Here is a 12226-nt window from a genome sequence, read left to right on the forward strand (position 1 = left end):
GGAGAATCGCGCTCCAACTGTCAGGCTGGTACTGCCAAGTTGGTATTTTGCACTCGGTGGGGATTAATTCAGTGGTGCCCTGTGCAGGTGTGAGGTAATGCACAGGGGTGGGGGGGACGAAAACCCATTTATAATGTTTTGGGGCTTAGGGGGATTCAGGAGTCTTCTCGGGGGCTCGAGAGGTCGGGACGCTGCTGCACTGAGGAGTCCTGGGAAATTGAGCTCCTCCATGCAGGGGAAGGAGCTAAGTGCGGCCTCGGCCACATGTTCCTTGCTGAGGCCCTTGATCTACCTGGATGGGTATTAGGTAGCTAGGTGTTTCTCGGCACTCCGAGTGACAGGAAACATCCGGCTAATCGTGCGCTATGGGACTCAGTCCACATTCAGGTAGATCACATCCCAAATGAAGATTAGTCTAATTAAACCCCTAAAATCTGCCCATTTCCAGAAAGTACCACGCTGTAACCTCTCCAGTCCAGAATGTTTGGGACGAATTAATTTCCGGATTTCGGAATTTTCTCGATTATAGAATAGTGTTAGAATGTCAAATCACAAGCGTGTGCACAGGGAAGACAGTTGACACAAAGACTTACCTGAAACATAAAAGTGATAAAATATTATAAATCAGTAATAAAAATAGTTTCACTTATCCAAATGCTCCACCTTTCATGTTTCTGCTCCCAAAGTACTGGACTAAAAATTATGTTGAAGTGGGTCTTCTCAAAAGAAGTTCCACATAATTAGTGCTTCCGAACAATAGATTTCTGGACTCGAGAGGTTATAATGTATTAGATCCAGGACAGAAACTCATTGACCTTGTCTAATTCAGATTGTTGAGACAACAGGATGAACGAGTAGACAATCAGACTGGCTTCCAATGGTTAGAGGAGGGGCGGGGTGGGGTGGGGGAGTGAAAGAAAACATGTCAATTCCTGCTTTAAAACAATGACATTTTAATTTAGAATAATATTTTGAAGATGAGTTACATCAACACATTTTTTTAAAAAATACATTTACCTTGCAGTACAACAATCCCCTATACCATGATATCACATGCACTGTTAATGGCTCCTCCAGATCTGAAGCCATGTAACACACCCCTGCTATAACAGATTTTGTGTCCTTATTGGGAGGCATAAATATATATCTATTCCAGTTTTGGTATTGTAACATTGTAAGATAGTAACAGTTTCAGGGAGGAGCAGGCCTTTGGTCCATGTAACCCACCTATCCAAACTATCTTCTTGTGCATTTCTAACAGCATGAATTGTGCTGGTCTATGATTGTTGCCATATTATATAGTAAAAGTGAGATATACCATGAAACTCCAGTGAAGAAGTCAACTTTATTTATGACTTTTACACTTGACGGTGTCACTTGTGCCTCAATGCCAGGAGTCATTCACTACTCAAGTCTTAAAAAAAACTGCAGACAGGACCTTTCCATTAGGATGACCTACATAATGTTATTTTACTGCACTTTATTCCAAAGAGACAAGTACAAATCCAGTCTGAACAGACTTCAGTGATTTGTTGGAACAATGTTTTTTTTTGGGGGGGGGGGGGGATTTAAAATCGAGTAAATTGATCCTCTTCCTCTATTAGAACCGTCCCCCCACCCTCCCAGCCCAAACCCACCCACCCCATTCCTGACTTTTCTCGGTTCCCACCCTCTGGTGAAATGGAATCTTGGAGATGGGCCACATTTTTTAGTTTGGCATGAGCTGAAGGAGAAACAGTAATTGTCAACAATTTTAAACAAGATCTTTTTGTCGTTGTTATTTACTGGCAAGCCACTGGCTCAAGCTTCCAAAACCATGCTTTTGGAAACTGCTGGATTTAGGAATCTTATAAAAGGGAACATATTTTTTGTTTTTTTCTAAAAAACAGTGCTGCTTAATTGGAATGGGCTTAATTTCATAAAACCAAAATTATAGTCAGGGTACATTCAGTATACATGTCAACAATCGCACTGTGAACAGGAGGGCCACTCAAACATTTTGCCCCTGCTTAAACCTCATCTCGCAAGCATATTTGTAATATTGCTCCTGATTTCTAAGCTTAAACTACATGGTCCCATGATGATCTGGGCTCACCAAGTGAACCTGCTCATGAAAGCATTTTTTCTCTCACATGCAGAGCACTTTAGATCATTGTAGGAATTGTAGTTGTTTTAGGCTTGCAATACAAGAGCAAAAACTAGAGCAGCTACAATGTATTTGAAGCGTGTTCACAAACTCCCATATGGTATTTTAGGGAGTGGCATCTTTACATTCGTGATGTCTTTTTTTTAATGTTTGGGTTGTAGGCCAATGTTGAACATGTGCATTACATCTGATCCATAGTGGAGAACATTACTCACAGCCCACTAATGCCTTGAAAGTGTTGGCATGCTTGCTCATTTTTTTTTATAAAGTGTCCACTGTACAGAAAACACAAAACAAAAGTGACAATGCAGTGACAAAAGCTCCTCTGAACACAGCTTGGGTAGAATATGCTATCCATGTTAGTCAATCACCCTCTTATGGCAGGAGGATCAATTTGTGATGAGAGATGGAGGTCAGACAATGGGTTGGCAATCCGGCTGGAATGAAAGCTTGCTCCTTTACTTCAGGCGATCAGCGTTGATACTACCATATCCCATTAGAACTGAGATGCACTGCTTGGGTCGCACTGTAGTAACCGTACAATGGATGGGTCACTCTTGGCACCTTTAATGAATTCTTCAAGGGACAATTTACCTGGAAGATATTTGCAAACGAGAAACAGGGGATATTAACAAGCTAACTCCCAGTTACTTCAGTACATGTGACAATAAATATCAGTCAATCAAGTTATGAAAATAGCAGGTAGTTTTAATATTAGTTAACCCATGAAAGTGGAATGTTTCACTCAGGGCTAAGTAGAAGGAAGAGAATCATTCTACTTGACATCAGTTTATTGCCTTCTCTCCTACACTGTACCTACTATTAACAGACAAGTGGGTGGCTAAAATTCGAGTTTAGGAGTTAAGAAGGGATGCAGGAAGAGCTTTTTTGACATAAAAGATCTTGTGCGGTAAATTACCAAGCAATGCTATTGAAGGAAATAAAATACACAGATTCCAGTAGATGTGCTGTTACAGTTTAAAAGCTCCACCCACAACCACCTTCCACCCCCACCCAACCCCATATTGTGCATCCATGGCAAAAACATAGTTTCTTTAAATAGATCAAGATTTTTACTGTCCGACACCTGCCCCCTTACATATGTACCATGTCTGAATTAGTGGGCTGGATATTTGTGCAGTTGGGAAGTCTCTGCAGACATTTAAAAATGGTGGGTGGGACCCAGATGTAGAAGTACCACCCCTACTTCAGAAAGATCCTATTTTCTGCAGACCGGAGAAAGGGAGCAAGACGTGATTCACACAGGAGGGAAAACTGAACTCTGCAGGGCAATTTGAACTTAGTGCTGAGTTCAAACATTATCCATAGTGTGTGAAGTATGAATTTATGGAGTAAAATAAATGTTCTTGAGGGATGGGCAAGGTCTATTCAACTGCCATGATCAGAAGTTTTTAAAAATCCTCCATTCTTTACACGGTTTAAAGAAAACTCTGCTGTGTTGCGTTGACAGGCCAGCCAGCTAGTGCAGCTTTCATTCGCATGGTTTCAATCGAGTTCTTTGTTGATTTTCCCAAAGGCTATTTATCATAAATGCTTAGCTGAGTTTCAAAAACAACAATTATCTCAGCAGGGGTTCTGAGGTCACAATTTGAATCATTGCTGAAAGAAGCTATTAAAGGATTATGGAAGTAAAGATTATTATTATTATTTTTTTTAAAAAGAGATAAACCACTGAAGGAGATTTGCAAGCATCATGCTTTAATGAATGGGAGTTTTTATTCACTATTATGTTTGAATAGGGAGAGTTGAATTAGATTTATCAAAGCTTATTTTATTCATCTGCATGTGGCTCCCATATCAGCGCATGGTGGAAACTGGGTGAGTGGCTATGGAGTTGGCATGGAGGGTATGAGAGGCCAAGGGGTCATGAGTTGACATTGAGTTGGATTCGGGAATAAGGGACCAAATGGAGTGGTTGGGGGGTATAAAATGGCATTGAGTTGGCATGAAAGGGTATGAGGGCCATTGGGGGGGGGGGGGGGGGGGGGGAGAGAGGTGAGGGTGTGTGAGCGGTGTACGCTAACAGATGTAGGATCTTCTATAACAATTGGGGTGAAGTCTCAGAGAACCAAGATGGGCTTTATAACCAGTCTACATTGGCACTTGCACATCCCTATGCTCTACTTTCAGTATCAGCAGGCACATCTTCATTCTGCATATTGCTCCCCCAACATCTCCTCTCCACTAACCCCCAAGCAAAATCGTGCAATTTGAGGTACTTTTAACTGAGCCAAGTCTGGCAAATTGGGAAATTTCCCAACTCGATCTATCCCCCTTGATAGCCAAAATCTGGCCCAATGTGTTTAAGATCAACAGAGCCCCGAGTAGTGGTGTGTCATATTCTGGAGATATATGGATGCTTATCACATCATCATGCCTTGCTTGAAAGGTGGAAATGTCATGCTGACAAACCTAGGCTATGAGATCTTGGTCAAGGTTAGTGACAGAGTAATCCACGGAAGCCACGTGATGCTGCAAGAAACAGCACAACAATATAAAAGGGCTGACAAGAGAAATTGTGTCAATGGATTTTTCTTAAATGTGATTCTTCAGGACTCCCTTCTGGTTGGATGCATAAAAGCACATGGGGATTGATCTGTGCATTTCTATCACAGAACTTTAATAGAAGACATGGGTGTCGTGTTGGCAGAGTTTTATATGTTAAAAATCAACTAAAAGTAAAGTTAAAATAATACAGAAGATTGAGAATGCGCAATTTAGAAGGGAGTACTGAGTAAGATAGTGCTCAAAATGTAATTATATTTTTATTCTATTAGAGCTAACAATCAATAGATATTCGCACTACAATATTTGTTTGCTGCAGCATTATCTGTCAAATTATCTGTCAAATATTTTAGCGCACTGAGTTATAACATTTGCCTCAAATTCCTATGTATGAAATTTTAAAGAATTGGTTAACAAGATTCTATTAGAAAGGTTAGTAATTTGGGTAGAACAGAATGCACCGAGATTTGATATAGATCTGCTAAAACATGGCAAAAATAACAAACTTGAGTGAAATCCCACATTAGTTGCAGGGATGGGGTCAGGGCATGGGCTTAGGTAGTGTACTCTTTCCAAGGGTCGGTGCAGACTCGATGGGCTGAATGGCCTCCGTCTGCACTGTACAGATTCTATGATTCTATTACATTAGCTGCAGATTTAGAGTGAAATGAACAGGTTACGAAGTCTAAAACTCCCAAGAGCTCCCATCATGCGGAGTTCAAATTGTCTTTTTCATTCTCTCATTAATTCTTAATGAGAAATAACAGTAATTTTAGTCTTTGTTCTTCTCTCACTAGACTTTGAATTTTACTTTTTTTTAGTCCATTGCTTTATGGTTTCATGCCTCTGCGCCCACACTGTGGAACGAAGCATTACTCTTTAGTTAACCTACCACATCCGCTGGGACATAAAGACAGAGGTGGGGATTTTCTGCTCCCATTTTCATCGGGAGAGTTTGGTGGTGGGAGCCGAACATCTTGCGAGGACTCCCAAATCGTGTTTCACGTTGTCATAAATGAGTCATGCGTTTGTCCCCTCCAACCATCAATGATGGGGAACGCTTCCCAATGTACAATGTCTGGAACGTCATTTGAATACTTTACAGGATCATTTGAATACATTTTCATCTCATTATCAGGCCTGAATTATCCCCCCCCGCCCCCCCCCCCCCCCCCCCACACTCCTGTGAGAAATTCATGACGGCATGAGGGCAGAATGATGTGAAACCCGACTAATCTCCCAAGGCGTGCACGTAGTGAGCAGACCTCCTAGAAGAGCTCAGGTGAGTACATCATTCGGCGAAGAGGGCCATGCACGTGCACTACACAGGCACTGTCCAGATACTACTCAATCAGAGCCCACCCTGCCAGTGTTATGGCTTGCTGCCCACCCCTTTTTATTTTTCACACCATGTCCGGGATGATATGGCAGAGAAGCCGCCATTGCTGCAGCCAGCGTCAATGCTGTTTTCCCTGCCCGTTATAAGGCTTTGCCAAATTATGGGAAAATTTGGTCCACGAGGCCTGTTTTCCAGTCTTCCAGTCCCACCGGCATCAATGCCATTTTCCGTGACTCACATGTCCCTTCACCAGGGGAACCGCCATGGATGTTCGTCTTTCTAAGGGGCTGGAAGATCCCGCCAACGTGAAGAACCAGCAAATCCCACCCATAAAGAAGGGACAATGTCGGATGAATTGTTAGTGGCCTGTTTTGAGGTTTCTGATGTAAAAGGGAATGAAGAGAGTGCAGTTTGACAAATCTGTCTGAGACAATGGGAAGGAGCAGTTTGACAACTACCATCATTATTTGTATCCATCTGCCTGAAGATTTTATCTGTTCTTTTCTCTGGTGTTGCCTCATCTTCAGGCATCTTCATCACAGTGGACACCATCTTGTAAATTGCCTGTCAAAATAAGAATGTCCAATAAATGAGTCAAATATCTTGCATCTCGCAATAAATGGCTAGTGCGTCTCTTCACTTAGTTCTGTTACTTGTGCATTTGATATAATCGTACGCCTTGTAGAAAGAAGCCGCAAGCATGCTGAACTTGAGATACATAGCATTTTAATTTTGTGGATTTAACTGTATTTTGTAAACATTTTTCGGAGGAATCTTTAGCAAATGTAGGAATGTCACCTGTATTTATACCACTCCATGACAATCAGAAGGCTGAAAATAAGACTGATAAAAGAAGATAAAACAAACTTGTACTTGTACAGTGCCTTTCATGACTCTGGGATGTCCCAACATTTTGTACAGCCAATGAAGTACTTTTGAAGTGTAGTCATTGCTGTAAAGTCAGAAATGCAGCACCCAATTTGCACAGAGGAGGCTCCCACAAGTATCAACATGATAATAACCAGGTGACCTGTTTTGGAGATCTTGATTGGGTGATAAATAATGGCCAGGAGAACGCTTCTTCAAAATCGTGCAAAAGAATCTTTTATGTTGAGCTAAGGGGGCAAACAAGGCTTCAGTTTAATATCTTATTAAAAATGCAGCACCTCCAACAGTGCAGCACTTGCTTGGTATTGCACTGAAGTGGGTCTTGAACCCACATCTGACTCAAGTGGCGAGCGTGTTAGCAACTGAGCCATGGCTAACGCCACCAAAGTTGACTGGCTAATGCTTCATCGTCCATCAAACCAAAGTCCCCATTCCGCAAATTTCAATATTCATATAACTCAAATTAATATGCTCAATGAAATTTTTTTTAAAAAGGGGGTGGATTCTTCATTTCAGTGGCTAAGCGACGCCGCCAGCGGAGCATATGTGGTCTTCCGTGACCAAATAAATCTGCGTAAAACACTCACCGATTCCGGGACCGGCGAGGGGCTAGCAGCGGCACTGGGTGAAACTCCAGCCCCCCGCGACGAAAACAGCCAGAGAATGGCCGGGTCCTTGGCCACCCATGCGCACGGCTGACGACCTGCAGCGGCTGTGCCGTACAACATGGCACCGGCTGTGCGCGGACCTGACCCGCCATCTGCAACCCCACAGCCCACCCCCTGCCATCCCCACCAGCCTGCGCTCGGATCCCGGCTGAGTGTAGTGGTGCTGGACACAGTCCGCAGCCACCACGCCGGGCTCCCACACGGCTGCGGTCATACATACATGCTTAACCACGTTCCCACTCCACGCACCCCAACATACACATTCACACATTACAGTATCAGGTGCTGGATAGCTAGGCGATTTATTGTTCAGAGAATCCACACAGTGCAGAAGGAGGCCATTCAGCCCATTGAGTCTGCACCGACCTTCCGAAAGAGCACCATACCTAGGCCTACTCCCCCATCCTATCCCCATAACCCCACCTAACCTTTTGGACACTCACGGGTCAATTTTAGCATGGTCAATCCACCTAACCTACAGACACAGGGAGAAATTGCAAACTCCAAACAGTCACCAGAGGCATTTGTCGTGTTGGGTGTTCCGATACACAAACGAACCAACATGGTTGTAGATGGTACAACTCGATTTTATTATTCTGTACAATAATAACTGTTAACTTCTGGCTTTGGTTCGTACTTCACCAGCTAACCTGTGGACCCAGCCCTTGCACTATCTTAGTGAGGCACTCAGCACATGGTGTATGTCTGAGTGGCACGCTGTGAGCTCTGTGCTCTGAGCTATCTCCCGGTAGAATGAGCGGGAACTGTGGTGTTCCCTGTTTTATAGTGCGTGCGCTCTCACTGGTGATTGGCTGCGATGTTGTGTGTGTGTTGGTTGGTCCAACTACCTGTCCATCAGTGTGTGCATGTGATTGCACCATGATATGTTAATGTGGCTATCATGACAGCATTGAACATGGGTCCCTGGTGCTGCAGGCAGCAGTGCTAACCACGGTGCCACCTTGCTGCCCTGGCAGGCGGAAAACTATAGTGCCTAGCTCCTCTCCTGCCTGAAACTAACTATGTTGTACAGAATAGGAATACAACGGTGGGCTTTCTGCCGGTGACACATCCTTTGGATACAGGAGGTCAAATTCCCATCTGCCCCATTTTTCCCAGCAGGAGTGAAGTCATATTACTGGAAATTACTGGAGAGAATTCTTCGAGACAGGATCTACTCCCATTTGGAAGCAAATGGACGTATTAGTGAGAGGCAGCATGGTTTTGTGAAGGGGAGGTCGTGTCTCACTAACTTGATAGAGTTTTTCGAGGAGGTCACTAAGATGATTGATGCAGGTAGGGTAGTGGATGTTGTCTATATGGACTTCAGTAAGGCCTTTGACAAGGTCCCTCATGGTAGACTGGTACAAAAGGTGAAGTCACACGGGATCAGGGGTGAGCTGGCAAGACGGATACCGAACTGGCTAGGTCATAGAAGGCAGAGAGTAGCAATGGAAGGGTGCTTTTCTAATTGGAGGGTTGTGACTCGTGGTGTTCCGCAGGGATCAGTGCTGGGACCTTTGCTGTTCGTAGTATATATAAATGATTTGGAGGAAAATGTAACTGGTCTGATTAGTAAGTTTGCGGACGACACAAAGGTTAGTGGAACTGCGGATAGCGATGAGGACTGTCAGAGGATACAGCAGGATTTAGATTGTTTGGAGACTTGGGCAGAGAGATGGCAGATGGAGTTTAATCCGGACAAATGGGAGGTAATGCATTTTGGAAGGTCTAATAAAGTTAGGGAATATACAGTGAATGGTAGAACCCTCAAGCGTATTGAAAGTCAGAGAGATCTAGGTGTACAGGTTCACAGGTCACTGAAAGGGGCAACACAGGTGGAGAAGGTAGTCAAGAAGGCATACGGAATGCTTGCCTTCATTGGCCGGGGCATTGAGTATAAGAATTGGCAAGTCATGTTGCAGCTGTATAGGACCTTAGTTAGGTCACACTTGGAGTATAGTGTTCAATTCTGGTCGCCACACTACCAGAAGGATGTGGAGGCTTTAGAGAGGGTGCAGAAGAGATTTACCAGGATGTTGCCTGGTATGGAGGGCATTAGCTACGAGGAGCGGTTGAATAAACTCTTGTTCTCACTGGAACGACGGAGGTTGAGGGGCGACTTGATAGAGGTCTACAAAATTATGAGGGGCATAGACAGAGTGGATGGTCAGAGACTTTTTCCCAGGGTAGAGGGGTCAATTACTAGAGGGCATAGGTTTAAGGTGCGAGGGGCAAGGTTTAGAGGAGATGTACGAGGTAAGTTTTTTTACACAGAAGGTAGTGGGTGCCTGGAACTCGCTGCCGGAGGAGGTGGTAGAAGCAGGGACGATAGTGACATTTAAGGGGCATCTTGACAAATACATGAATAGGATGGGAATAGAGGGATACGGACCCAGGAAGTGTAGAAGATTTTAGTTTAGACAGGCAGCATGGTCTGTGCAGGCTTGGAGGGCCGAAGGGCCTGTTCCTGTGCTGTACATTTCTTTGTTCTTTATATGCTGAAGATAAAATTCACCTCCGGTTTTGTTCTTGGAAACTGTTGAAAACCAGAGATTCTTTTGTTAAATGTACAAGATAATCTGCTTGCTCACTCCACTGTGACTAGAATATTTTCTCATAAGGTTCCAAAAAAGATGAGAACTTGCCTTGCAAAAATTCATATGCAAAATCCAGATTTACAGTTATCGATTTTGTTGAGGCAAATACAGTTTTGAGTGCATCTTTTCACAACAGTAGCAACACAGTCTTCACTGATCACAGGAGTTAAACAAAATGTTGTCAAACCTTTAGAAGAATCACTCAAACTGGTTTTGTGTGTTAATGGCAGAAGTTGCCAATTTCGGTTTATGCCCTCATTCTCTGTTCTGCCACTCCACTGCTGGATCTATTTTGTTCCCATCAGAGTTCTTTCAGCTGGCTCTACTTCATATGTGGAGCCGACAGCTGATAAACACTGAAGTTCCTGCTGCTTAATGCTGGGCAACAGGGTTTAGTGAATCCAGTTAACTTTCATTGAGATTGCCATCAGCGACTAAAGACAGATAGATTGACCTATTGCTACAAGTGAGCAAGTGGATTCTGTATTCCTAATTTATATATCACAAAAAACTAGCGATCCTAGCACTGACCCTTGAGGAATTTCACGGTCTACCATTCTCCAGTCAGAAAGAATAACCTACCACGAGCCTCTGCTTTCTATCCTTAAGTCAATTAGCTGCTGACCCTCCTATTCCATGAGCCTAAAATGTGTTAACAAGTCTTTTGTGGTACTTTTGTTAAACATTTTATTAAAATCCATATAGACAACACCTACCATATTCCTGTCATCAACCTTTTTTGTTATTTATCAATACAAATAGTCCCCATTTGCTCACCTGTAGGGCTGAATTTTAAGTTGGGGATGGAGTCTGTACCCCCCGAAGTAAAAGTCAGGGGTGATACAGGCTCTGCTTTAATTAGCTTGAGGTAGATAGCCCACCCGCTGACAAGAGGAAATCACATCTCAACGAGAGCTGCTGTCCAATCACACAGCTCGTCATCCTCTCATCCCAGCAGTGCCACTGGGATAGATGGAGACATTCAGCGATGGAGGCCAGACTGCAAGGTGAGTCCATGGCTTCACTAGGGCAGGGGATGAGGGGCCGCTGGAGCAGCTTGGGGTGGGGAGGCAGCGTTGTTCACCAAACCTTCCTCATGCTGGGCAGCCTGCAGATCAGTTGTATGAGCCTCTTGCCACGGACAAAAATTGCAATTGTGGTGGTAGGAGTCTCTGAAATGATCATAAATTGGGTCACGGCTTGCTAAACACCTCCCCCACCATAAGTAAAATATCCATGGGGTGGAGTGGGCAGACAAGCAATGTACACAGAGCTGCTAACACAGAGCCCATTTTTAGCCTTCCTGATTTTTTTTTTTTTTATAAACGGGATGTGGACGTCGCTGGTGAGGCCAGCATTTATTGCCTATCCCTAGTTGCCCTTCAGAAGGTGGTGATGAGTTGCCTTCTTCAACCGCTAAAGCCCTTTGAGGTGTAGGTACACCCACTGTGCTGTTAGGGAGGGAGTTCCAGGATGTTGCCCCAGCGACAGTGAAGGAAGGCGATATATTTCCAAGTCAGGGTGGTAAGTGACTCGGAGTGGAGCCACCAACTGGTGGGGTTCCCAGGTATCTGCTGCCCTTGGCCTTCTGGATGGTTGTGGGTTTGTAAGGTGCTGTCTAAGGAACCTTGGCTAGTTCCTGCAGTGCATCTTGCAGATAGTACACACGGCTGCTACTGTTCATCGGTGGTGGAGAATTTGAATGTTTGTGGAAGAACAAGTAGTCAAGCTTTGTCCTGGATGGTGTCAAGCTTCTCGAGTGTTGGTGGAGCTGCACTCATCCAGGTAAGTGGAGGGTATCCCATTACACTCCTGATTTGTGCCTTGTAGATGGTGGACAGGCTTTAGGGGGGTTAGGAGGGGAGTTACTCAGAATAGGATTCCTAGCATTTGAGCTGCCCTGGTAGCCACGGTATTAATATGGCTAGACCAGTTCAGTTTCTGATCAATGGTCACCCCCAGGATGTTGATTGAGAGGGATTCAATGATGGTAATGCCATTGAATGTCAAGGGGCAGTGGGATCCTCTCTTGTAGGAGATGGTCATTGCCTGGCACTTG

At 44.1% G+C, this 12226-nt stretch overlaps 1 protein-coding gene across 1 annotated transcript in view; it reads right to left on the bottom strand.

Moving 5' to 3' along the window:
• Positions 1 to 1835: 1835 nt before the first annotated feature.
• The window catches only part of LOC140416431 (hippocalcin-like protein 1), a 226159-nt gene continuing 215768 nt past the window's right edge, over positions 1836 to 12226 (bottom strand). Inside the window, exons 4-5 of the mRNA XM_072501127.1 lie at positions 6470 to 6575; positions 1836 to 2740 (exon numbers count right to left, since the gene is read on the bottom strand). Of these exons, the coding sequence (XP_072357228.1) occupies positions 2643 to 2740; positions 6470 to 6575 (204 nt within the window). The 3' untranslated portion in view covers positions 1836 to 2642. The remainder of the gene's footprint in view (positions 2741 to 6469; positions 6576 to 12226) is intronic.

Source organism: Scyliorhinus torazame, chromosome 1 (genome assembly GCF_047496885.1).
Source record: "Scyliorhinus torazame isolate Kashiwa2021f chromosome 1, sScyTor2.1, whole genome shotgun sequence".
Taxonomy (NCBI): domain Eukaryota; kingdom Metazoa; phylum Chordata; class Chondrichthyes; order Carcharhiniformes; family Scyliorhinidae; genus Scyliorhinus; species Scyliorhinus torazame.